The 27923-nt window shown below is 40.3% G+C and overlaps 1 protein-coding gene across 3 annotated transcripts; it reads left to right on the top strand.

Moving 5' to 3' along the window:
- Positions 1-20: 20 nt before the first annotated feature.
- Positions 21-25954, top strand: sec24a (SEC24 homolog A, COPII coat complex component). Of its 3 annotated transcripts, none has more exons than XM_006631853.3 (24): positions 21-355; positions 4926-5459; positions 8250-8429; positions 9570-9668; positions 10246-10329; positions 10459-10622; positions 11498-11682; positions 12214-12316; positions 13263-13389; positions 14092-14201; positions 14707-14819; positions 15218-15336; positions 15532-15587; positions 15926-16132; positions 16451-16574; positions 16989-17147; positions 17574-17747; positions 18553-18663; positions 19187-19362; positions 21167-21304; positions 22041-22145; positions 22744-22836; positions 22932-23035; positions 23436-25954. In XM_006631853.3, the coding sequence occupies exons 1-24, from the start codon at positions 298-300 to the stop codon at positions 23548-23550; spliced, it is 3438 nt and encodes a 1145-aa protein (XP_006631916.2). In that variant the 5' UTR covers positions 21-297; the 3' UTR covers positions 23551-25954. The 3 variants fall into 3 exon arrangements, with proteins under 3 accessions (XP_006631916.2, XP_015205063.2, XP_015205062.2); XM_015349576.2 differs by lacking the exon at positions 21-355 and adding an exon at positions 677-873; XM_015349577.2 differs by lacking the exon at positions 9570-9668 and having other exon boundaries at positions 22-355.
- The last annotated feature ends 1969 nt before the right edge of the window (positions 25955-27923 follow it).

The following is a 27923-nucleotide window of genomic DNA, read 5'->3' as shown; positions in this document are numbered from 1 at the left end:
ACCCAATGCGCATGTGCAAGGGAGGTTTCTGCACTGATCCTGCCTTCCTGACTTCCTGTGCGAGAAAAGGAGGATTTTCAACGATTACTTTCGATTGGGCCTGCACCCCCAGATCTGCTGGGAACGGCCCCAGACATGTCCCTCTAATTCTTACGCGACTCGGATTCAGTAGCCAAGGTGTTCCGTTAAAACAGAGCCGCTCTTTGTCAAGTGACTGTTGTCATTTACGATTTTGAAGCAGGCATACTTATTCGCTATTCAGCCTGCTGTGAATTTGATCCCTGTGTCAGTTTCAAGATGTCAAATACTGGTTACAACTCCCAGAATGGTGCTGGGGGGCAGCCTTTTACCAACGGTGAGTACGTAGCCCAGTGCTGCTTGTGCTTAGGGTTTCTTGGATGTATTCTCGCTGCGTGTAGGATCTCACTTTTTCGGTTGAATTTCGACCTCGGTTTACCACCCTCGGGTAGTAATACCACACAATAAAGTGTGCCTGCTTACGCACGGCAGAACGAAAAAGGAAATTGCGCGTACTGTGGGGTTATGCGTGAAGTGTGAAGAAAATGCTTTTTAAGGGGTTTGGAAAAGGAAGTCACATGATAGACGTGTCGATTCCTTCGCAATTTTTATATTGTGCAACTACATGATTCCAGTTGGCATGTTTCGTGATGTCATCGTGTTACACCTAGATTGTGGAGTGCTGAGTGGCCTCGTTTCGTGTTACAGACCTGTTGAAAAGTCACCTGCGTGATCTGAGTAAATAGAGCAAGTTTTTATGTAATGTGCAACATATTTTACCACCTGTTATTATTCAGATTTTCGAAGTGAACATGTCTAATCTCCGCGTATACAAAGGAAATAATGGCAGAATTGGTATGTAATATAGAATTTATGTCGTGAGCGACGAGATTTCTCATTATCTCAATAGCCGTGGATGTCTTATTAAAAACTGTGATTGAGCTTGGCAGTGACGTTTTCAGTGAAGTTGATTATGTTGTTTTTTAAGTTTTTGGCTTGGTGTTTATGTTTTCCATTTAAATATATACTTTATTTCAATTGTAATATCCGTTTAGAGATACCGCCAACGGAATACCTAGGACTTTTTTTTATTTTTTTCTTTCTGAGATGTTGTTTGTGTTTACTGCTAGTAATGCTCAGTGAATTTGATTTTTTAAAGTGCTGTTGGTTGTTTTAACGTTATGGACGATAGTGATTTGATCGAATAGCATTGTAGACGACTGAAGAACAGCCTATCTTCAGAAAGGAAAGGCTGTCTAGCTCCAGGAGTCTGGCAGCTTTCACTGTGCTCACTGTACATGTGGCATCTTTCAGGGACCTAGCTGTGGGAGGGCGAAAGCAGATTGTTGAAGTGTTCGGAAGCCTGTATTGAAATCTAGTGACTTGGAAAGTTTTACAGTCTTGTCTACAGATTTTAAATGCTAGGTAGTGATCATCTTCTGATTGTGTTAAGGGGTTATATCCCCAGGAATATTTTTTTATAACAGCCTGACCCATGAGTGCTCTAGCCAGTCTATTCTCATGCTTAGAAGTCACACTTTTAATGTTTCTTTGTAAGCTGCAGCAGCTGTTAGCATTGCTGCCTTGCAGTGCCAGGGCCCAGGGTTCAGATCCATACCTGGAGTGCTGTCTGTGTGGAGTTTGTATATTCTTCCCTTGTTCACATAGGTTTTTGCCAGGTGCTCTAGTTTCCTCCAACAGTCCAGAGACATACTGTTAGATTAACTGGCTTTTGGGAAAACTGGCCTTAATGTGTTTGTGTCTGTGTGTGCCCTGCAATGGGCTGGTATCCCTTCCAGGGAGAATACTGCCTTGCGCCCATTGCTTGCTGAAATAGGCTCCAGCTCTCCCACGACCCTTAATTGGAAGAATTACTCAAGACCTGTTTAGGGATCTGGTGTATGGACATTGAATTCTGCCTTAAATTAGAGTTAATTGTGCTGAATCTGCTCAAAATGTAATGGATCAGAAAAGGCCTTTTTACATATCACCTGAGATTATGAAATCTGTCTTGTCCAGCTAATGTATTGTCTTTGATAACATGCTTTCAAAGTGCAAAGATTCAGGCACCTTAGAAGCATACTCCTTATTCAGTTTTAAATCATCAGAATTTAGAATTTCCCTTCCATTTCATTTGCATTCCACAGAAAGGTTTGGACAATGTGGTTTCTACATTTATCTTTGAGATAAACATATCTGAAAGAGGATCCTATACCAAGCTGAACAGATACCATCCGAAACCACAATGTTTTCATACAGATCAACACAGTATCAATCAATACTCTCCACAATGTGAAAAATCTGTGCTGTAGCCTAAGTGAACCTAAGCTGTATCTAGTCAGGCCTTCTAATTTTCTTCAATCCTGTCAGCTGGATAAAGTGTCTTGTTTCTTTCCTTATCTTTGACTATTGAATAGTTGTAAAACCTCTGGACCCTGCACAGTGTATGAACTCTGAACGGTGCCTGTCCTCTCTCTGATTTATCAACATCAGTGAAACCCAGTTGTGGCAGGGACTGTTTTGAGTTCAATCAATTGTTATGGTTAAATTGGAATTTTGAAACTGGTAGGCTGAGTGGTCACAGTGCCTGTTTATGGCTCAGGTTTATGGTTCTGGCTCAGGCTCAGGACCTTGTTAAGGTCAGGGAATAAGTAGTGAGGGGAACACTCCCAGTGGGGCTGAGCCTCGCCAGGGTCTCCTCGATTTGTTATGCACTTGTGAACCTGCAGTGCCTTTGGTGAGAGCTCCATCGCTGTTTCTGTCATAAACAACTTTGCTGCTGGCAAGAAACAAAAAATAAGTGTGTGTTTTGGGAAAAATAACATCTTGTCTTCACCTTTCACCCCTCCCCCAGTGATGAAACAAGTGTTGTAGAGGAAAGCACAGCAGATTAGCACCTTCTAATTCCACATTGGGAGGGTATAAAACATTCTGATTGCAAATTATGTTTCAGTAGAAGTTGAAAGCACTAAAAAAACTCACACAGGACTGTTCAGTCAAGCCTTACAGAATTTCTCTGCACACACTCGTGTTTTCATGCTTTTATAAAGCTACACCTCTTCCTTACCGAGAGTCCTGGGATACAAAGTCAGTGTAGTAACACAGGTCTCATGATGAAGGGATGTAAAGTATCCTTGACCATAAAAACCTTTACAGAGGTACAAAGGAGGCCTTTAAGGGCATCTGGCTCATTTGGCATTTAATAGCTAATTAATTAAGCCAAGGATCTCATTCAGCCATGTCATTAAAGAAGCCGGGGTATCGGCTTCAACAGCATGGCTGGGTAGGTTGTTCCACACTCCCACAGCCCTTTGGGTAGAGACATGACTTCTGTTCATGTGTTTTAAATGCTTTTGTTTTTTAATTGTTTCATGAAGTGCTCTATCTTCCCTTACATTTTTCCTAATTGATTTGTTGAACCTTTGGAACAGTGTTTTTTTTTTAGTTTTCAATTTTACTTGGTTTCCTAAACCAGTGTCTCAAACATCACCATCTCAGACATATATAGGATGTTTCTTAAGGACAGTTTCACTACATTAAAGGTACAGCTGCCTATTAAACCTCAGAGTCTGATCAGAGATATAATTATGCAGCTAATTTAGTAATTAGAGCAACTGTAATTGAGTTCTCTGGAGGAATAAAAGCATAATTTAGGCCCTCTAGGAACTGAGTTTTAGACCCTGGTTCTAAATATGTTTTATGCTACCTTCAAAATAATTCATAAGAGAGTGAAATTTCCATTAACAGACTGTTCTCTTTTAATACCTTCAGTATTTTAACAATGTTTAATTATAATTAAGTTCTAAACACAGCTCAATACAGTTATAAATTGTTTGTTCCATGTTATTGCTGAATCGGACATATCACAGAAACAGCTGAGCATGGGGAACTTGTCCTGAGAGGAGTTTTGTTAGGGTGGTGCCTGACTCATTGATCGCTGCAGTGTGTGAGTTTGCAGCCTCATTCATAAGGTTTTCCTTCTTTTCAAGAGGCAGAGGGATTACATTTTATCTTTAGCTCTGAAAGAGGTTGTCTTCTCATCTTAGTTCTCTGCTTAAACATGCACCTCTTACTGGATAAACCTGCCTAATCAGTTTAAACGATCTGCCTCTCTTCTCAAGGACGGCAAATCCTCAAGAGTTTCCTCAAATCCTCAAATCCATTGCAATTTTACTGCACTACCAGCATGTTATAGTATTTGTTTTGCTTTTGCCACATTTGGATGTTTAAACAGCAGATGTGTTTTAAACATATCAGATATTCATGGCTTTGACTATTCAAAGATCTCATTCAAAAAGACGATTTTCAATAGTTGTAGCTTTGACCATTGTGATTCGATATTCCAATTAAAAGAGCAAAAATGGCTTTTATAATAGTTATTTTTGTAGATTTAAATAAAGCAGAATTTCACTTGTTCTCTGAGAATTTTTTTTCAGTGCTTTTTAACTGCACTTTGGTTGTTCAGTAAGAGTGTAGGTTTTGTTGCTTCATCACAGAGAGACTGGTGGTCTGTATTATTAATCCAGGTGATGGGGTTTCATTCCGCAGCCTAGTCTGACTGCTCTGTCACCTTGTTGTGAATTTGAATTGTTCACTCTAGCTATGCTAAAGTAATTAGATCTCTATTCCCTCTATGTTGTTCCTCACACTACAGCTCTGCCAATTTGAATCCTGGTGGGAAGCTTGATTCAACAGTAAAGTAGTCAATTAAGTCAATTTTAATTTAAATTCAACCCACATAGTCCTTAATCTTATTTTTCCTGCTTTATAATCTATCTTTTCAAAAATGGGTTTGTTGTTCCACGCAAAGGCCTGCGTATTTATCTTTTGTTTTTAACACATTGTTGACTTTAAATGCACATGTGAGATGGATTTTAATGTATTCCTTGTTCTATTCTTGTTCACAGGTCCTTTACAGAACCCAGTGGTGATGCAGCCTCCCAGGCCAGGATATAACATGGGAGCTCAGCCTCCATACCCAAGCCAGATGCCAGGGAAGGCTCCTCATGCTCCTCTTCCTGGACAGTATAACTGTAGCCCCTACCAGAATCCACCTCCAGTGAGCTTGTATCAGGCGCCTGGTCAGGTGGCGGTCAGCAGGCCTCCTATGGGGCCAGCTCAGCCACTGGTACACACCCCTCAAACTTCAGGTTCCAGAATGCCTCCACCTCATCTTTCCCAGAATTCTACCCCTGGCACTGTACCTGCTAACAGTTTTTATGCTGACACCCAGCAGCCCCCTCAGCCAGCCTGGCAGTATAGCATGCCTCCTCCCATGAGCCAGCCTGCAGCAGGCCCCGTTACCAACCATGTGACCTCAGTAACCAGCTCAGTACCAAACCAGCCTTCATCATCAGGATATACCATGGCCAGCCCTCCCATCTTTCAGAAAGCTGCACCCTCTGGGCCCGACGTCCCGCACAACAACTTCGTCCATCTAGGTACATGACCTGTTCCCACGACCTGTCTTTTGTTCTGCAACATGACAAATCTGTTTTTCAAATCGATGGGAAATTAGAGTAGTAATTAAAAAAAAAGCAATCACCTGGATCCAGGATTGCTCCAGATAAAAATAGATGTTTTCCTCATTTGTCATTTGTCACATCTGACCCTGCATGAAAAAAACGTGAACGTCTTAGTAATTCTGAGTAGTAGGAGAATTTCAAAGCAATCTTCAGGCACTGAAACAAACACCTTTATACAGAGAGCCATGGTAGGATTTATTTTTAAGAACTGAAGTGTAATTTTTCTAATATCATGGGAATTGTTTGCATTAATAGTTATAATTTTTAAATTGATGATGAAGAGCCCTTACATTTTCTAAGTATGACCTCTTAAATACTCAGTTCCAGTATTTGGTCTTAATTATTTAAAGATATTTTATCATATTTTATCACATAACCATTGTGAACCAAATATCACTTTTGAAAGCATTTATGTACATCCATGAGTTATTTAGTTTGAATTGACCATTTACCGAGTCTGCCTAAAACCACAAAATTCCAAGACATTTATTAATAAAATATATAAAAAATAAAATAAGTTGGTTAATAGGGTGCTGGGCCACCACATCTGGCCAGTGCAGCCTTTTGCATCATAGCATAGAGTCTCCCAGCCTCTTGGGTTCTGTTGGAGGAATGCAGGACTGTTCTTCCACTAAGAATGTCAGTCAGCTCACGTCTGATTGATAGAGGTGGAAAACACTGTCTTGGGCATCATTCTACAACATCCCATAAATGGTCCATTTAACCATTAAGTAGCAATTAGTGTTTACCTTGCTTTCCAAGACATTGGGTTCTCCAAGACCACACCAGTCCCACACTGTTGTGAAAGTACCAGAATCTTTCACTGCTGGATCCATGTAGAGGTCTTTAGGTAGCACCAGACAAGAACTCATCCGTGTGTCGAGTTCATAGTGAAGGATGATTCATCTGATCATATCACATTTCTGCACTTCTCTGTTGCCTGTGCTCCTTGCACCCTGGGCGTACAAAAGCACATTGCTGGGTGGTAACAGCTTGGTTAATTAACAGAATCACAAGTCTCTACAACAATGTCCAAATTTTACATTCATTGCTTAATTTTCTTAATCAACCTAGACTTAATGCAAGTCTGTGAGATATTCAGACCAAGCCATGAGACCATGAGAGCTATACGATTACATACCATCACGGATGCTGGCTGGCCAATAATCTTGCTGTATTTTATTACGAAACAGTATTTCAATATGGATTCTTGTGTACATTTTGTCAGTGCTCACGCCTTTTTTTTGGCCATGCAGCCTGGCTGGCCTGTATACAACTACTGGACATCCTGCACGTGTGATGAGCAATGCTCTATGGAATTCCTGGCTGCTCGTGCCATAGTTTGAAATTTGCGGTCAAGTGATATGTGTTTGAGCTTCCACCCACTATTTGACCTTTGCTGCTCATGTCTTTCACTTAGAGTTTGGTGCTAATGTCGCCTTAGACCCCATCACTTCTGGGGTGTCCTCAGCAAGTTGAGCTCTTATGGCCGTTGAAGATCTGCCAAACACTCATCTTGCAGCCATGTCTACCCAAATTATATGATACTACACCTTTCCCGCATTTTCATGTATAAACTTAAGCATCTGGCATGTCATTTGCCTAATTAATTTTAGAGGCCACTCCTGTGTGGAAGCCACTTGTACATTTAAAGAGCAGAAGAAATGAAGCATGTACAAGGTTTTAGTAATCTGTTTTCCTTCCCTTGTGGACATTGCAGTAACGCCAATATTCTACTAAAAAGGAACTTGTTAAATTGCCCTTTAAGTCCACATCTACAGTGTGATTAAGCTGGCTGATGCTGGAAGTGCACTTTGCCCTGTGTTCATACTAAAGAGACCAGCTTGGCAGAATGTCTCCTTCTCTGGCAGGCTTTCAGATGAGGTAACAAGCTTACTGGAGAATGAAGTCAAGGGCCAGGTTAGAATGCAATAAAAAGTTGCAAATCTACTTTTTGGTTAATCTTGCCACTTCTGAATTTTAGCCATCGCAGAGCTACACTACAACTGGAATGAGATCTTTGTTATTTAAAAGGGGAAGGATGTTTAACATTGTATTGTGTCATCATATTGTGAGCCTGTTTTGTGGACAGAGTGTATTTTCAGTAATCGAAGTGGGTCATCAGATTTAATGTGGTAGGCTGCACAGGGTTTTGCTTTTCTAATACTTAGACTATAATATCACATTCATCATTACAGTTTCTCTGGTAGATAAAGTATAAAACCTCCTACTATACTAATCTACTTGATGGTCTTTTTCAGGTATCATTCTCTGTGCTTTTTAGCACAGAAGCCTAGGCTCAGTCCTTATACCTTTAAGGCAGTATACACATCTAATATGCTGTTTTGCTCAAATTAAAGTTCTGCTCTGTATGCAACCATTGCATGCACAGTTGAAAATAATCACAATGATACTTTCACATCACGCTGCTCTCAGCAAGCTGTCCCTGCTGTAGTCCAGAATGCTGATATGTCTGACTCATTCAGTAAGTGACGGCTCAGTGATGGGGATCACAGACATGCACATGGGATGTTGTTGCTTTTTTTTTGACCATTCAGAGTCTAAATGCAGGCTTTTAGGACCAAAAGTTCCTGAAGAACTCCTGTAGGACTCTTTTTGACTTGCATATGTGTTTTACAGTATTCAGAGAATCAAGTGTGTTGTAATGGAAAGAAAAGATTAATTGCTTGAAATGTGACCTGTTAGGTGCTGTCTCTCCGCTCATGAGCCCCCCTTCATCTCAGACGTACCAGCTTGGTAGAACAGCTTATGGGCCTCCACCAGCTGCAGGACCCCCCCCAGCAATGAGACCCACACCACCGCCGCCCCCTGCTGGCCCACTGGGCAGTGCAACCCCACCTCTGCCTCCCACCCCACAGCATGAAGGTATAACTTTTGTTCAGATTTTGAATTAGCAAATTTGAATTTGTTTCTGCAGTGCTTGCTGACAAGCATGTGCATTAAGGGAAAAGATAAGTTTATTTCTGTTTTCTTTAATAATAATAATAATAAACTTTATTTTATATAGCGCCTTTAAAGGTGGCTTCTCAAAGAACTTTACAGAATGACAGCAACAATAAATAAAAAGAATACACAAGATAGAACACAATTACAATATACAGAGGAGACTATGGATGGTGGTACTAAGTAGAAGCAGAGGGGTGAAGAATGGAACCAGTTAAATAAAGACTCTTCTAAACAAGGTTTTGAGTCTGGATTTGAAGGAGTTTAGAGAAAGTGACTTTCGATATCCTTGGGCAGAGAGTTCCAGAGCATGGGGGCATAACAGGATAAGGCCCTGTCACCCATACAATATAGACAGGCTTGAGGGACAGTTAGGAAACCAGAATTAGAAGAGCGAAGGTTGCGAGGTGGGGAGTAGGGCGATACTAGTTCAGACAGGTACTGAGGTGCCAAGCCATGCAGAGCCTTATAGGTGGGGATGAGGATTTTAAAGTCCACATGAAATTTGACAGGAAGCCAGTTGAAGGACTCCAGGATAGGAGTAATGTGATCACTTGTAATAGACCTGGTCAGGATCCTGGTTGCTAAATTTTGGACATTGCAAACACTGAACAAACACTGAGGTTTTAAGTGGTGGGTATACTGTACAGCATTGCAGAAAACAGACCTCTTTGAGCAGTGAACCAAATAAATTAGTTTTCTGTCTAAGCTGGTTGATTACAATTCTTGTCTTCTGCCAGCAGTGGATTTCTGTCAAAATCAAAACTAATGACAATGGCTTCTGCAGTCTACAAAATACTTTTTTTCTTGAAGATTTTTTATTGGTCTGGCAGAAAAATGTACAGTGCAAAAGCTAAACAAATGACACAATACTTGATTTGAAAAATATTTATATTTTTAATTTGCCTGATCAACTGTTTTGTTTCTTATAATTGTGTATTAGGAGTCAGTAATATACAGTGCACAATTTATTTTCTGAAGAGTCATCTTCATTAAATCGAGATTGCTTTTCTCTCTTTCCCTTGGTTTCCCTTGGATTTTTCTGCTTTTTCTTCATGCCAGACATTCATTGTGGGAATATTGGTAATAGCTTGGCTCCTTCATCTTTGGCGTCATCCCCTTCAGAGGACGATGATGAAGAGTGTGATATTGAGTGCCCAGGTGTGACGGTCATCCCTGAATGTCGTGATTGCTGTCCAGTGTCATGCTTGTGTCTGTGCTCCACGTCATGACAGCGATCTCATTTCAGAACTGCCCTGCAGTTTGTGATCACCGATTGTGGGGTTACCCTTCCTGTTCCTGGAGAGCCACAGGTTCTGCTGGTTGTCATGTCACCACAGGACACCACCTTCATTCAGTTAATTGATTTAAATGGTCTACAAAAATATCTTTAAAGCAAGCAGTACAGTGGCTCACTGGTGCCAGGAAAAAGTACCCCTGGGCTTGCCTAATAACTAGGATTTCTGTCACATGAAATGGCAAATGAGGCCATACACAACTACTCATACCTGTGGGCCCATCGATTCCATAAATCCATCTTCCACCTGGGATCTTTTTTTATGGATTGCATTTATTAAAGCAAATTTCTTTTTACGTCACTCTTGTCCTCAGATTGTTTTTCCTTCCCCAGTATGACAAAGTAAAAGTTGAAATGTACTAAGACGTCTGAATGTTCCACATTTTTGTCATGCTGCTGTGGTAAATTCTGATCACACCTTCAATGTGTCCCCTCTACCAGGAGCCGCACATCCACCCACCCCTGGTGATGGTTTGCAGGTCCCCAACAGTTTTGATACTCTGGAGTGTGGGGGCAGGAACATGGGTAAGACTTTGTGCCGCAACATTCTATATGTGATTGACCGATTTGGGGCTTAAATCTCTAACATAATTAGAATGAATCATTTGTTTTTGGGAGCAGCAAGCTAATTTAAACACTTGTCTTTGATTCCAGGAGCACCACACCCACCCCAGCCTGCGGCAATGGGCAGGGCCATGGGCCACTCGTATCCCTCATTACCTCCTGGCTACCAAAATATGGGGGGCCCCGCTAACACTTCAGGAATGCAACCTCCAAAACAACAGCCTTATCCATCAGGGCCCCAGCAGTTTCAGCAGGTACAGTATGTGACTCAGTGGCAAAATAGTTTCACTTTGTCAAATAAGCCAGAGCTGTATCAGAATGTTCCTTCAGAATGCAGGTTAATGGAAACAACAGTGTTGGTTTTTGCAATGTTTTCAGACTTTTTAAAGCAAATTGGTCTTTCGATAGTAGAAAGTTTTCATTAAAGGGGAACTGCAGTGCTGTTTTCCTATTTTGGGGTTAAAAAGAAACAGCATTGATGAGCACATTTCAAACTGCAGTAAAAGTAACACAGTAACTTGTAAAACCAATTTACATCACAAGTTTGACAAAATTTGACAATGTGCAGTGCTGTGTTCTGCAGTTCAGAATGAGGCAATGAATGATCCGGTGAAGAAAATGGCCCCATGACATTGTAAACAAGCAGGCTTATGAATACGTCTCTTTTAATCCAATACAAATACTGCTCACAACCTCAAGATGGTTTTGCCAACAAATACTAATTACTTATTAACTCTGTATACAGATAACTGCGGAAAAATGTCTGCTGCACAACTTGTTTTTAGACGCTCGTACATGTTAGTCATTACAGAGACTAGTGAGGAGGAAGGGCTGAATCATGTCGCAATTTGTGGGAATGAATTCAAATTTATGATGTCAGGGAGACTTACAGTACAAAATTCATTATTTTTTGCTTAAAATCACATTTGTACATTTTTTTTCTATAATGTCAATGAATTTATTTTATCTTAATGTAATAACCAGTCTGAGAAATTGGCACTAATGTTCCCCTTTAAACTAGCAGGTTAATAGCCTCAAATAAGCTTAAAGATTGCGTGAAACGTACATCGGAGTAAGCAGAGCAAGAAAGAAGTTCTTCTGATGGATGGACATTTTTTTTTCTGTTCAGCCCCCTGTCAGCCCTGCCCAGCTGACGTCTGCGATGGGGGGGATGAGTTTGCAACAGGCCCAGCCTCCTGAAGCCCTGAGAGCCATCAACCTGCTGCAGGAACGGAACCTTCTCCCCCCACGCCCCGTCAGTGCACCAGTGCCCTGCCTGCCCCAGGACCTGCAGAAACTCAACTGCCACCCGGAGTGAGTGCCCGCGCTGCTCAGCTGAGAGATGTGTTTTGACTATTCCATAGCAACACATGGCATGCAAAAGTCAAAGGAGTTTCACGGATTGTGCCCCCGAGTAAAATGTGCAATTTCAACCTCTGTTTTGCGGAATAAAAATAAAGCATCAGAGACTTGTAGCTTCTCAGCCTTTGGAATCTGTTGCAAGTCAGTTTTTTTTCCCCTGCCGCTGCTTTCTTCCTTTACAAGAAAATACTGCAAATTAATTTAAAAGGTAGAGTTTAAGGAAACTCAAAAGATCATGTACCAAAGCATCAACACATTTATTTTTTTTCCTTTTAAGAAATATTTTAAAATGCTGTTAGATTGCTTCTTTCAAAAGTAACTGTGGCACTATTATCACATCTACACTTTTTGTTGCTTATTACGCTGTTCACATATTTGCAATAAGAATGACAGCATTTCAGGAAAATGTGTATAGATATTGTAGAAGTGTTACAGAAGACCAATCATTCAAATGAATAACTGTTCCTCCTCCTTTGTGAACAGGGTTTTTCGTAGCACACTGACCAATATTCCTCAGACGCAGTCTTTGCTGAACAAAGCTAAACTTCCACTGGGATTACTTCTGCATCCTTTCAAAGACCTCTCGGTAAGGCCTTTTCTTCTCTTGTCCAATGTTTTTTTTAAGCTAAGAAGAACCACGAGTGAATGTTTTTGACCTCCAGGAAACCTCTTGTCATTACTGCTTTATTTATTTATCAACATGTGGTTTAATGTAACCTCTCTGTTGAGATGCATATTGGAATGATCTCAGGTGTCTACAGTGTGAAGCAGGCCTCTGTGAATGTGTCAACTGAATTTACAACAACCGGCTGACTGGCCTAGTAATTATTTGGATTGTATCCATGTAATCGAGTCTTAAACTTTCACAAAGCAAAGAAGGGCAACATCAGACAAACTGGATGTTGATCTTTAAAATCTAATGTTTTTAAAAAAAATGTCTTAAATCAGGCTCATGACAATGTAAAGGTTTTAAAGGCAATGCAAATGTTACAGGCAGTGTACAGAACATTTTATTATTTGTGTGCAATTGCAAATTACATGTCAAATGTTTATTTTGGAAAATAATCAGGAAACATTTTGCCATTGATTTATAAATGATCTGAAAGGCACTTGTTCCTGGCAAGGGTTACAGCATACCTGGAGTGTATCCTGGAAGTATAGTCTGAAAAACAAGATGCTAGTCCACCGCAGGATACACTCAAGGACAGTTTAGGCCAGCCTGTTGACATGGCTGACTTGTCCTCTTGGGGCACCATTTCAGTACACACGGAATGACCATGCAAACTCCACACACAAGGATCTGCAAACTGGAGTAGAGTCCGATGCCAAAGAGCTGCAAGCTGGCAGCACTGATTGCCAGGTTATTATACTGCCTACAAAAATTATTACCACTTTAGAAAATGAAAAGATTAAATCTAGTTTTAGTGTTAAAAAGATTCATGCACTTGGTCCAGGTGATTAAGTGTGTGATGCTTGCTAGTTCCCCGCTTTTGTGCTCTGCCTGATTTTAACGGAACAGTTTCTCATTGCAGCAACTGCCAGTGGTCACCTCTAGTACCATCGTGAGGTGTCGCTCCTGCAGGACCTATATTAACCCCTTCGTGTCTTTCCTGGACCAGAGGAGATGGAAGTGTAACCTCTGCTACAGAGTCAACGATGGTAATAAGTTGCACTGTTGTGATATAGAAAACTGCAAAGCTGCATGTAGTGATAGTGAACCAAGATGTGTTTTGATATGTTGTGTTTTTTTCCCTGTCAATAAACAGTTCAGATTGAGTTTGGATTATATTGTTCTGGCTTTTGGCATTTACTTACTATATACATTCATACAGCACTTTCCATCTACAGGTCACTGCCAAATATTTTAGATACCTGCTTTGTCAGAAGAGTTGTTGGAAAATGTGTTTTTGTTATCCGTTGCTCTGTGCCATCCTATGAAGATTACTGTACAATATATTTTTTCATCAGGACCTTATCCAGTGCTTATAGTGTTTCTGTTACAATTTGTGTTCCTATTTCTCTGCAGTATGAATCCATATCCGCCATAAGTAATAAATACATGGTTGAGTTTTTAACTATATGTTGAAAAAAGAACTGGTTTGCAATACAGGGTAGAGAATATGTAACAAAGCATGTGTAACACAGGTTATTATGATCAAGTGAATAGAACACAGTAGTTATGACAATGACTTTTGAATTTCCTGGAAAAACATGAAGGTGTTTCTGTGCTTCACATGAAGCAATATAAAATTGGTGACATATTGTAGGGATCATCGTGACAGGTCACAGGAATCACAGGTACAGTCTGATTTCCTGATTGCATTTCTGTGTGATGATGGTCCTGCTTGTATTTTTCTGCAGTTCCTGAAGAGTTCATGTACAACCCGGTTAGCAGATCGTATGGAGAACCACATAAAAGACCCGAAGTCCAGAATGCCACAATTGAGTTTATTGCTCCTTCAGAATATATGGTGAGCTCTATTTGAGTTATTTTTCCATTGATGAGTGGTGATACTGTTTATTTAGCATGATGCTTAAGCGTTGATGTGTTTAACTTGAGTGCCTTTTTGACATAATAGCGTCACGTGCACTAGAACGACTTTATATGATATAATGTTATGGCTTTGCCACTTCAGTATTATAATTATTCATATGATACTTTCCATCCACACTCTCAATATACTTTACATGTTTTGGAGGGGTCCCCATAAATCTAGAACTGGTGTCTGGCGCCCAGCTGGGTTATATTCTGTGCAGTTTCACTACATGCATGCTGTGGCAGATTGGGTCTATTATGATATATTTTGCAATGAGGATGTTTGAACATTTGATGTGTATAACCAAAAGCTAATGTTAATTATAATTTTATAGAGTAAGGAACTAAATGGATTTTAGATTATTTCTGTTAAATCTTTTCACTTATTTCAGACAAGTATTGCTATAATTTCCGTTAACTTAACAACATTGTTGTTGCAGCTGAGACCTCCCCAGCCTGCTGTGTACCTTTTTGTGCTGGATGTATCCCACAATGCCATAGAGACTGGCTACTTAAACGTTGTCTGTCAGTCACTTTTAGACAATCTCAGCACGTAAGTTTGTAAACTCCTGTGCCTTTTTCATGAGTGCCATTTTAATTTCGGGAAGAAAAACCTGAAGGGAAAGCATAACATACCAGGCAAAGCAAATAATGAAAGGAGAAATTGGTTTTGATTGGCCCAATGGTAGAATTTGTGCAGACAGATCACTACTTCAGTCAGCTGGATATAAGAAACATTTTGGTCAAATTGACCACAAAACAGGTTGTTGTATTGTGTCCCAGTAATAGGGGAACATAGCTGGAGACTGGACCTGCATCATGAGATAACTATACAGTAGTCTGTATATTATCTTTATTATCTTTTAATATCCTGCGTATGCTCCTGTAAATATTAGAAAGCATCACATACCAGATAGTTTCTGATGTTTTTGACAATGTCTTATTTTCCAGGCTTCCAGGGGACACCAGAACAAAGATAGGCTTTATTACATTTGACAGCACAATCCATTTCTACAATCTCCAGGAGGGTCTGTCTCAGCCTCAGATGCTGATTGTCTCAGATATTGAAGGTGAGCAGAAGAGGCCCACCGATTATGTAGAGGACTGGGGAAAAAACGACATTTAAATTTCTAATTGACCCTGGTGTCTTAGTATTTTTATGTTTTTTAAAAATTTTGACTTTGAAAAAATATTTAGAATTTAAATATTATTGCCACAAAACAGGAGCAGTCTATAGCATTATCTTATTTTCTTTTCCCTTTCAGATATTTTTATACCAACTCCAGACAGTCTTTTAGTAAATCTCAGTGAATGCAAAGAGGTAAGAAACTATTTGTACGTCTTTTTATGTATGTGAAAGCAAGTGTTAAGCCCTGGAGTATTATTATGCTGCCTATTGGTATAACTCTACTCTCAGAATGAGAATATGCATTCAAATCATAGCTTGTAAATGTCGGAGATACGAAAAGAATGACTGATCTACATTGTGTTCATGTTCTCTACACGAATTGTGCCCCCTGTGTAAGGAAGAGGTTTTTGTTCTGTGTGTAAGCTGTATTTCAGTGTCATTTTTATTTATGTGCCTACTAGTCCAACCTGGATCATACCAGGTCCCTGTGCAGGGAGCTTACTGAAATGTGGTCTCTGTTTTCTGGATAGCTGGTACACGATTTGCTGAAGGCTTTGCCTCAGATGTTCACCAAGACCATGGAGACTCAGTCAGCCTTGGGTCCAGCCCTGCAGGCAGCCTATAAACTGCTCTCGCCCACCGGGGGTCGAGCCTCTGTCTTCCAAACTCAGCTGCCCTCTCTGGGGGTGGGAGCACTGAAGTCCAGAGAAGACCCTAATCAGCGGGCATCTGCAAAGGTGAGACCGAACCTCCGGATGGGCTGTCCACCAGCATACTGCAGCTCCACATATCTTCATCTTCCTTAAAATCTGGATTTATAGAGATGATGCTGTATCACTGAGAAATCAAGTGTATATTCTTCTAGATGTTGTAATAATAAGCTTCTCTATGTACTCTGTGGAATTAGTAGAGTTTTTTTAATATTTGTAATCATATATCTTGGCAAATATCAGAATTGTTTAGGTTTTTTTCTGAAGATTTTTCTGTGAGGCTTTGCTTCCTGAAATTGTATGCAGCGGGATAGTTAACTCCATTGTACTTCTTGTTGTTTCCAGGATATTCAGCACCTCTCCCCTGCAACTGATTTCTACAAAAAGTTGGCTCTCGACTGTTCAGGGCAGCAGATTGCTGTTGATCTTTTCTTACTGAGCGGACAGTACTGTGATTTAGCATCCTTAGGTGAGTTTTCCTCTATTGTTTAAAAGCCATGTATCATTTTTGCTGATCCACTTCTGTAGCCTTCATTTGTGCCTTCAGTATAATGTTTTGTTGAATATTGACCATTATATTTTGTGTAAACGTGTATTTCAAATTAAACTGTTTTGAATAGTTGTTACTATTAGGTTTAGGGTTTATTTGTAAACTGCGCCGCCTTTTCCCCAAAGCTGTGTCAACTTGTCCTTGTACTTGTTCCCTCTGGCTGGCAATTTCTAAAACCCATCCAGCTTCTTTCTTTTCAGTTCAGGAGGAAATGCAAGAACCATTCTGTTTTGTTGTATTTCAACATGAAGGTTTTCCCAAAGCAAAATTTAGAACAGAAAATCAGCTTAACATTGTGAAAGCAGTTCTGTATCATTTTTGCTTCTCTCTTAGCTTGCATATCTAGGTATTCTGCTGGCAGTGTCTACTATTACCCTTCGTACCACCACCAGCACAACCCTGCTCAGGTGGAACGCTTCCAGAAGGACCTGAAAAGATATGTCATAAGGAAGATTGGCTTTGAGGCAGTCATGAGGATACGCTGTACCAAAGGTGTGTGCTCAGAAGGATTTTGTGAAGGAAATTTCACACAATTAGAGGTTGGATCTTTTGACCTGTGAACACCTGGTACACAACACACCTGCTGTCAGTTTTCATGTGTTATTCCTCCCCGTTCTGTCGTTGACCTCTTTGCCTCTTTTTCTTTGGAATTGCAAATACTACGCTACCGTTGTTTGTTTAGAGGGCATTAGTACAGCTTAATTTGGCACCCTCACATATTCCTGTTCAACTGCTGCCAGTGTACCATCATTTTGCACTCTTTTCACTTTTTAGATATTTCTGCTTCAGATAAAGTGGGTTCATTAGAAATCCATCCTTACTGGTTTCTATAGCTGTAAAAAAAAGTAAAGAGAATGGTAATGCTCTTAGCTTTCCATAAGTGGTTAACTTTGATTCATCTTTTTCCCTCCTTCTTAGGCCTTTCCATACATACCTTCCATGGCAACTTCTTCGTCCGATCCACAGACCTGTTGTCCCTGCCCAATGTCAACCCAGATGCAGGGTTTGCTGTACAGATGTCCATTGAGGAGAATCTAGTGGATATGCAAGTGGTCTCTTTCCAAGCTGCTCTTCTATACACATCAAGCAAAGGTAATAAGAGTCACAGTGCCATGTCTATAAAGAGCTGTATAAAGAATCAGCTTTTTTGTGGCATTGTTTCAGGATTATGAAAGCACTGTGGAGAATAATTACGCCAGTTATAGGAGAACTGCATCACTATTTTTATATTTTGGGGTTAAAGAGACTCAACATTGACTTCATTTCAAACCACAATGAAAGTCAAATGTACACAGTAACCCGTAATACCTTGTAAAATAGACAAAATAGACTACATTTCCAGGTTGGCACAGCGCGATATTCTACAATTAGAATTTTGTAACAAGGCAACAAAACTTCTGGTGACATGTAGTGACCCAATTACATTGTAAACAAGCAGGCTTGTGAAGGCATCTCTTTTAAACCAATATTGCTTTTGACTTCAAGATGTTTTTGCCAAAAAATACAACTTGCTAGCTCAGCTTGCAGATCACATTGGACTATTTCTGTGTCCAACCTGTACTTGTTTTCTTGTACATTACATTAGCCACATTAGTGACTAGTAAGCTGCCTCATGTCACAATTCATGCAAGTTCTCGCTCTCACTCATGGTGAGACCAGGGCTGTGTGAGAAAATGGAGACCATACAGTACTTTCAATAATTTCACAATTTTGTGCTTCAGTTGGAAGTTGTAAAACTTTGCTATACCATCAATTAATTTTGTGACCAAGACATAACAGTTGGTCTGAGAAATTGGGAATACAGTTCCCTTTTAATTATCTTCAGGATTTTTTTTTTATTGTTGGAAGTTTTAAACACCTATCCGTGAAAGGATCCTAATTTGTCTGTGTTCCACAGGGGAGCGACGGATCCGAGTACACACGATGTGCCTGCCTGTTGTGAATTCTCTGGCTGACATCTTTGCTGGAGCAGATGTGCAAGCCATTACAGGACTGCTGGCTAGCATGGGTGAGAACTGCAGTGCTGGGGAAGTGGAATGGGATTCTGTGCCTAGCACAACACAGCTGCTTTGAAACCTTTCTTATTTTTCTTAACAGTTAACATGCTTTAAGAAAATGGGAAAACTGGAATTTCAAGAAATAGGTACACAATAATTTGCGTATTTTGAATAAACCTTAGCCACCTTTTGCATTTGCCTTCAGGAGGTGGCGTGGCTGATATGCTACATCGACAAGAAGGAGCTGGGAGCCTCCTCTGTGTTTACATACTAATGTCAGATGCCATTTGTGATCCTGCCATGATCTGTTTCTGCTTGTATGTTAAAAACCAGGCAATGTAATTGTGATCCTTTATACAAGTTCTGTATTCTTCTCAACCCTGCAAATGAACAAATGGGTGTCCTGTCCCCTTGGAAAGTCTGGCAGAGGGTGTGATGAGCATTAAGGCATCAATGATTGTGCAGTAGAAATCGGTGTGCCCTCCTTCCTTGGCGTGCTGTTGTGTTAACCCGATGACTTGCCCCTCGTGCCAGCTGTGGACCGCTCGGTGGCAGCCAGCCTGAGTGACGCCCGGGATGCCCTGGTCAACGCTGCCATCGACTCCCTTGCTGCGTACCGCTCCTCTGTGCTCAGCGTCCAGCAGCCTGGCCTCCTGGCCCCTGTTTGCCTGCGGCTCTTCCCACTCTACATCCTGGCCCTGCTCAAACAGGTAAGGCCCATGAAGCCAAGCCTGCTAGCTCTTTCCACACTGTAAATTTCCTACCGTCTTGTAGAAACACTGGTTTTCACTCCAGTATCAATGGTGCCGAGGAAATGAAAACTTTGTTTTTCCTGCTCCTGTTCAAAACTTTTCTGGGCTGGCTGTGGATCCTATTTCTTTATGCACACTTCATAATATCTATTTAGAGGATATATAAGTTGAGAGTCTTGAATGAGAACATTCCTAATATTCGTGATCATTGTTCCTAAAGACGCATCCAAACATCAGGTGTTCAACCTGAGGTGAACAAGAACATTTGCATAACATTTGTTTAGAACAACGTGGGGTTAAAGCTGCAGGTGTGGTTTTGATCAGGAGTGGCTGTTGTGTAAAACCTTTTGCAAGCCGCCATATCGCCCTGCAACTCACAACTGGCAACCCACTGAAGCTAAGCAGGTGTGAGCCTGGTCATACCTGGATGGGAGACCTCCTTTCCTGGGAAAGACTAAGGTTGCTGCTGGAAGAGGTGTTAGTGGGGCTAGTGAGGTGTTAGTGGGGCCAGCAGGCAGCGCTCACCCTGCGGTCCATGTGGGTCCTAATGCCCCAGTATAGTGATGGGGACACTATACTGTAAACAGGCGGTGCCGTCCTTCGGATGAGACGTAAAACCGAGGTCCTAACTCTCTGCGTCATTAAAAATCCCAGGGCGTTTCTCGAAAAGAGTAGGGGTGTAACCCCGGCGTCCTGGCCAAATTTCCCATTGGCCCTTACCAATCATGGCCTTCTAATAATCCCCATCTATGAATTGGCTTCATTACTCTGCTCTCCTCCCCACTGATAGCTGATGTGTGGTGAGCGTTCTGGCCCACTATGGCTGCCGCCGCATCATCTTGGTGGATGCTGCACATTGGTGGTGGTGGAGGGGAGTCCCCATCACCTGTAAAGCTCTTTGAGCAGAGTGTCGAGAAAAGCGCTATATAATTGTAAGCAATTATTATTATTTTGTACTTGTTATGTCATTAGGAAGAACAGTTGTAAAGCTATAACATATTATTTAGCCTGTAAGAAGGTTTTATGAAGGCATTGTGCTGGCTATGGGTGGCATGTTGACACAGTGGTTAGCATTGCTGACTCACAGTGCTGGGGCCATGGGTTCAATTCCAGACCTGTGGTGCTGGTCTCATCTGTGTGGAGTTTGTATGTTCTCCCCGTGATTGCATGTGAGGCATTAGCAGCAGCCTCTAAACAAATAAAACAAATGTGAGTCTTTCAATGAGCTCACTTCAGGAGATGTTGAATGAAAACAGTGTCGCAGGTGGACTGTGCCTTCTGCACTGGGATCTGCCATGTGAACATCAGCGCTCTCTCGTACACTGGACTGGAATGCAGAGTGTGTAGATCAAATTGTATGATGTGTTACTGGTAGATTGAGGTAGTTGGTTCCTAGCTATGTACTATCAGCACATCCTTTCCACATTTAAAGTGGAATTAGCCCTGTATTGTCTTGCACTTACAGGCAGCGTGGTGGCACAGAGGTTAACTGTGCTACATCACAGCACTGTGGTCCTGGGTACGATTCCGGACTTGGGGTGCTGTCTGTTTGGAGTTAATCGGCTTCTGGGAAAACTGGCCCCAGTCTAAATGTGTGTGTGCCCTGCCTTGGAGTGGATCCTGGTCCCCCATGACCCTGAACTGGAAGGAGCAGTTAGAAATGGATGGATTTACTGGCTATATAAAGCCTTTTCCAAAAGAAGCATATTGTTTATTTCCGGGTTGTTGTCACTGAATTGCTGAAGTACATCTTTATTTCCAGAAAGCCTTCCGGACTGGGACCAGCACCCGCCTGGACGACCGTGTGTTTGCCATGTGCCAGCTGAAGTACCAACCCCTGGCGTACCTCATGCTCATGATCCATCCCTCTCTATACAGAGTTGACAATCTTTCAGACGAGGTGAGGAGGAGGCAGATAAGATTCCTACGCTGTTATTTGTTCTTTCACCCCCAGCGGAAGTCGTCTGTCTTCAAAATAACTTCAGTCTTTCTCATTCTGCAGCACGATTCTTGCAATTTTCTTTGTTGGGTCATTTGTCTTTTGCTTTTTGAGACAGGGTGTCTTTTCCCTGTTACATTATCCCATAAGTGTATAAAGGCTGGAAAGCACTACTGCATGTTCCACACTCCCCTCTACCCCATGTAAATCTGTTTTCCCTACTACCATCTGGAAAATGACACCACAGCCTACAGACAAAAACCAGCAAATTTTAAAACAGCTTTTTCTCAAGGGCAATAAGACTGCTGAACAACCAACCGCAGCAGCCACCAAATTACCCAAATGACCACTGATAAATAGTCAGTCCACTGCGTTTTGTTTTTTTTCTTCCCCGCCTGCGTTTTTTTATTATTGCGTAATCTTGTAAATTGTAACTGTATAATTTATTGTTTTCTTCTTGTAACCTTCTATCAAATTCTGTCCTATCTCTTCTTGGCAAGCTTGCTGAAAATGCATTTCACTGCCGACAACCACCACTATATGCTGTATTGTTCTGCATTGATAAACAACCCTTGATTGATTGATTGAAATAAACTTGGTTCGCACAAGTTCTGTGCTGTTCCATTGCCATGAAATAGCTCAAAATCATCTTGTCCACCTGAGTAATAATTCACCCTGCATCATTTTTATGTTACAGGGAGCTCTTAACATAAATGACAGAACCATCCCTCAACCTGGACTGCTGCAGCTCTCTGTGGAGAAGCTGAGCAGGGAGGGGGCCTTCCTTATGGATACTGGGATGGTGAGCACTTCCTGCGATTTCCTATTTCACTTCCTATGACTCTATGGATGCGAGAACTGTTTTGAATGATACTCCTGAGGGCCCTTCTTGTTATCAAGGCTTTACAAGTACTGTATAACAATTCAGCGAGGAGAGGTCACAGGAGTTCCCTCTGCGAGATGTGATTAGAAATGCATCATGAGTGGATTTTTCACAAGGGTTGGGGAGAGCTGTGATGGCTTCCTTGATGGTGACTGATTGATAAGTACCATATGCAGTAAAGAAGCTTTTTATTCTTTAGGCTTATACTTGTTTCATTGCAGTGGGACACAACTGCAAAAAAAAAAAGCTGCTGATTTGTAAAAGCTTAAAGGCAAAGAATAATCAGCTTTTAATTTAAATGTTTAATCTGCTACTTTAAAACAGTGAATAGATTAATTTTGATGATTATGTTATCTGATTAGTCTTATTTAAGGATAAGCTTGTTGTATGATTTTCCCTTAACCTTTGAGACATTTTAAAAGATTGAAGCTTTGGGTGATGCTAAAGTACAGTCCAGAGACATCTGGTCAGTATCCGAAGTAAGAATGCATTGTTTATAGAGCCTGTCCTTTTACAGGTGTTGTATCTGTGGATTGGAAGAAACTGCAGCTCCAACTTTATTACCCAGGTGCTGGGAGTACCAAACTACTCAGCAATACCTCAGAACATGGTAAGGCAAAGCAGCCAACTGAGCAGAAACACCAGGACTGTGGTCACACTAGAGCTTCTCAGCTGATAAATGTTCTTGTATTTGTTACAAAACAGAATCAGCTCCCTGAATTGGACACAGCTGAGTCTGTGAGAACAAGAGCCTTCATCTCCTGGCTAAGAGAACAGAGGCCATTTTTCCCAGTGCTTCATGTGATCAGGTAAGCCAGGCTGCTCTTTCATTTGAGCCGAATTATGACAGATTAGTTGTGGATAACAAGACGTTTTGATGTTAAGAACAGTGCATCGAGGGAAATTTACCACATTTCTTGTTCCACAGTACGTTTAGAGATCCCCTGTTTACTGTTTACTGATTAGAATATTCTTCTAATATATATTATTCTAATCATTGTGACACTGGTGTTTTCCTGTAAAAAAACTCAGAAATTAATAATCTCTTATTGCAATCCATATTTACAGCCTGATTTATGAAACCATTCCTGATCGAGAGGTTTCTCTGTTCATTCAAAGGACCTTTCACAATTTCCTACCGTACCTAGTGGGTTTTTTCGTCAGATATGATGGAATTTTAGTTTATAATACTCCTTTCTGTATTTACAGGGATGAGAACCAACTCAAAGCCATCTTTATGCAAAATATGATCGAGGACCGAACAGAATCTGCACTGTCGTACTATGAGTTCCTGCTTCATCTGCAACAGCAAGTTAGCAAATAAGCAAGTCCAGTGAAGGGAGAATGATGACGAATAGAATATTATAGGTATTAATGAGTGAGGGAAGGATCAACAGGAGGCATTTTGAATAGAGCTGTTTATCTTCAGGCACTTAAGTCTTGGCTAATTTTTAAAGCATTTCTTTTTTGCCTCTTGAAGATTTAACTTATTTGTGGCATGACTGAAGCACACCGAGTTACTGGACTCTAATAAACACAGACCTTTTTGCTGAAGGGGGGTGCTCCATTACTGGCTCTGAGCTTTTGGTAACAAAGAACTTAAGCATATCAACATCAAATGACAGAATAAGCTTTACACAAAAGAGAAGAGAGGATATCAGGAAAATCAGTGTGAATCCCCAGAGAAACACTTGTAATAAAGACTGCTTTTTCAGTCAAAGACAAGAGGCTTGAAGCCATTTTGTCTAAAGCACATTTGTTTGATAATAAAGTAATATATATGTATTATACGCATTCTGAGATATTGTCTGCCTGTGGGGGTTGATGTTTGATATAAGCAGCACTGCTTGTTAAAGATGTTTTTCAGGTTGAGAAAACTCACACACTTTCTCCTGTTAGATTATGAACAATGGTCTTTACTATAAGATTAGGGGACAAATGTTAGAAGTACTGTTTTTTCTTTCATCATGCATCAAACAAGCAATTATGTTTGCAAACTAAAGCAGAAAATCACAGGACAGCTATTTCACCTTTTAAGTGGTGTAAAGATATTTTATGATCTCTTAGAGTTCCTCAACTTCTACACTGAGTTATATTTCCCTCTGAATTTGGCCATAATTGGGCGAAGTGTAAAGTGTATTCTTTTTTTAATTTATGAGAAAGCCTGTACGAGATTTATTTCTGTAATTACCTTGTATGAGAACTTGATTTTTATCCTTGAACCTCTGTGTTTAAATGTTGACACTATATATGAAATATTTTGATATAATAGTATAAAAGTAATTTCTTTAATACGTACTTAGAATTAAGCCATTTTTGATCTTTAACCTTGCTTTGTTGATTAAAAGGTTTACAGTAAGAAATCTAAGTGATAAAATTAAAGAATTGATTACTGTGAAATGACGCTATAAATAAAATGGATGGTTCTTTTTAACCCTAGTGATTGATTTATGCTATGGAAACCATTGGAGAAGTAGCTTTTTCAGATGATACAGTTATTATATTGTTAAATCCAGATGAGAAATATATGGTGTTTACTTTGCAGTTGTGTATATAACAGCCAGAATGTAAATTTTTACATTGTTTGCTGCACAAGGCTTCACTAAGTTCTTTAAGACCTGTTGGTAATGTATGATGTGGTATGTTTGTCTACAGTCTTCCTTGTCTGTGTCACTTGTAGCATTTAATACTTGTTGCTTTCACTCCTGTTTTTCAGGATGACTAATGGCCCCAGTTAATTTTGCTAGCCCACATGCATAGTAAAAGTGTTTGGTTCTTGGAATCTTGTCATTAATTGTGGGATGTTTCTTGGAAAACAATGATACGCTTTTTCTTAAGATGCTGAGGTATTTCCAAGGTAAAAGGTTTGTACTCTGTATATTCATTAATCAGTCAGGAGCAAAATTCTTATTTTTTGTTTTCAACTGCATGGTTTAGTTTATTTGAAACAAGACATTTTTACCTTTTTTGAGCTATTTCTTAACATCTTCACCACTGAGGTTAGTATAATAGTGTTTTATTTTTAATTTAAAATTCTATGGCAGTATTCTTTGTGAGATTATAATGCAGTTGAGAGCCATTTTGGTAGTCTAGGAGTTTAGATTATGACATGCAGCATAGCTCCATGCACTAGAAGCAAGCCCAGTTTAACACAAAACAACTCTCTTGATATCATTTTCTCCTTGGGAGCATTTGTTTTTCTTCCATTAACTTGTACTCAAATATTTTTGATACCCCCACTTTCATTTATTAACCCAGCAGAAAAGTGTTTTTTTCTGAAAAATAAAAAGACCTGATTCTGAAGATGTATTTTATATTTATTTTAGTGTCTCTTAAAAAAGGCATAATGAATTCTATCAAGCTGTGGGACCATTTTATGTGGCTTGGGGATGACGTGCTACTGAAGTCTCCTGTGCAAGTATTAAATGAGTAGCCATTTTGTACATATAAGTTGTGCTTGAAGCTTTCATGGAACTTTAATATAGTTATGGTTTTATGCCTCCAAGCAGGCATTAAATCCTGTGAGTGTCTGGCATTTAGATTTATAAATCCTTTGCTCCCGTGCAGATGTTTTAAAAGCAGTTTTCTATAAGACTTTCAGAACGCAAGGTGACCTGTACTTGCACAGGTGACTTTAATGCTGATGATCTGTACAATGTAAGCACAGCAGAAAATCATTTTGTAAAGTAGTGTACATTACTGTAACAAAATTAAATACTAGTTCTCTATGATGTTTGAAAGTGTGCATTAATTATGAGATGTTGACCAATTTTCTTTTACGGGAAATAAATTTAGACTAATTTAAGGCACTCAGAGTGGGGAAGGAGGAGAGTTTTAGAAGTACACCCAGAAGACCTTCCACATATTAATGCTTTAGACTTGTATCAAGCTGAATATGTGTGCACTGCTAGAAGCTTGGGACTTCTTCCTTATTCCTTCTCAGTCGTGGAAAGCAATGTTAAGGATTATTGTGAATACTCACTCAAGGTCCATACCTACATCCACATTTATATCCTAATCCATATCCTACAAGGTGGATAATAAACCTGGTCTTTTCTACTAGTAATCAGGAAACATATTTTACCATCTGTGGAGGATGACCCACCAAAAATGTGAAGGCCTCACAAGACTGAAAATTGTGAATTGGGATGTATTCTGAATAAGTTTGGTTGAACAGTGGTGTTTTTGGCGTTCTGTTGACAAAGTTACAAGCTGTGAGTAGCAGCTGTGCTATGAAGTTAAAGCTGTGTTTTAGCTATCCAAACATTCCAAGAGATTTTGCTTTGTCCGAAAATTCTAAATAAAGCCAGCATTGTCTTTGTCCCTGAAGCCACACAGTTACTGTCAGGAATCTTCCACATGACCTGTTCTCACTTGTTTCTTCACTCGTTCATGTGAGAAATCAGCTGAGCTTTGGTGTCAGTTTTTGGTGCATTCTCCTATTAGGTCTTTATTTCCAGTTCTGCATTGGTCGTCCTCAAATTTATTTTCTGTCATTTTTGTACACTCTGTAGTGTGAGGGTAACTATTCCTAAATTACAGAGAAGACTGAACCCAAGTATTGGAATAGTGAATTGAAGTTGTCCCTTGTGATTGTTTGCCCAAAATAATGTGGCTGTGAGGTACACACCATAAATTGCTGTGTGGGGACTTGAGCTCATGTCCATGGGGTTTTCACTATTGCTGGGGTGATCAAGGATATTACTGGATTCTGTCTGAGGAATGTTGGTTCTGGTTCAAGAAAAAGGTGCTTATGAGTCGATATCGGTGATGCATGGAAGATCCTGTGTATCTCAGTAGGAGGATTTAAGGAAGGTTTGTGAGGTCTGGTCTGGAAGCAGAAGACAAAAAGGACATTGCATAGCAGCTGGATGCTGACATGTCATACTGAGAATCTGAGCCCTATCTGAGGAGAGCATAGAAACTGTCTCTTATGTCTGAAAGCAGTCAGGAGAGGTCCAAAAACCAAGAGAAGATGATCTCTCTCAGTAAAATTTGGGGAGCCAGAGTTGTGAGGGAGGTGTTTGGGCAGGTAGGCTTTATTTGGATATGTTGTGGCTCAGCAAAAGCTGGAGAGGGGAGAACTGTCTCTCCAGAAGAATCCTGCACTGGATCAGAAGCTGTGACAAAGAGAAAAGGGTATTTGCTAGGGCAGGTTTGTGCTTCTTGGCAGATGGTAATGCAATGAGCATATTCTGTTGAGTAGTGAAGAGGGAACCATGCACAATGCACTCTTACCAGCTATATTATTCCACGGATGAATATGCAAGCATTAAGAGTGGAATAAAAAGTCTCGCTAAACATCTTGAAAATAACACTTCAAGATTGGTGCCACACTGTTCTGAATACCTGGTTCTAGAGTGACAGCTAAACATATAAAAGGCAGATAGTTTGATTAATGCCATTCTGGCCTCTCCCACTCTTTGAAGTGGATTGTTATCCAAACCAACAGTATAAAAAGAGGTGTGCATTTTGACAGTTGTTTTCCTCATTAGCCTAGCACTTAAAGTGAACATTTTTATTTTAGGTTTTCCTTAAGCAAATCATTATTGTGGAAGAGGGAAGATAACTTGAGACTTTATATACTGAGCATTAGAACACTTTTTTCTCAAGTGATCTTTTTTAGAATACAGATTTTTTATATTGATTAAATGTTTTTGGCATTATTTTAATTAGTTATGTTGTTGCCTAAGCACT

This window comes from Lepisosteus oculatus, chromosome 11 (genome assembly GCF_040954835.1).
Source record: "Lepisosteus oculatus isolate fLepOcu1 chromosome 11, fLepOcu1.hap2, whole genome shotgun sequence".
NCBI classification, from domain to species: Eukaryota; Metazoa; Chordata; class Actinopteri; order Semionotiformes; family Lepisosteidae; genus Lepisosteus; species Lepisosteus oculatus.
The sequence above is the reverse complement of the archived record's forward strand: the minus strand, read 5'-3'. Positions and strand labels throughout refer to the sequence as shown.

What these genes read in the sequence shown, in the direction of transcription:
- sec24a (XM_006631853.3), top strand. Translation starts at nt 298, where the DNA reads ATGTCAAATACTGGTTACAACTCCCAGAATGGTGCTGGGGGGCAGCCT. An exon ending in TTGCTCCTTCAGAATATATG is followed by an intron (nt 14,202 to 14,706) that starts GTGAGCTCTATT and finishes TTGTTGTTGCAG; the next exon opens with CTGAGACCTCCCCAGCCTGC. An exon ending in CAGCAATACCTCAGAACATG is followed by an intron (nt 22,837 to 22,931) that starts GTAAGGCAAAGC and finishes GTTACAAAACAG; the next exon opens with AATCAGCTCCCTGAATTGGA.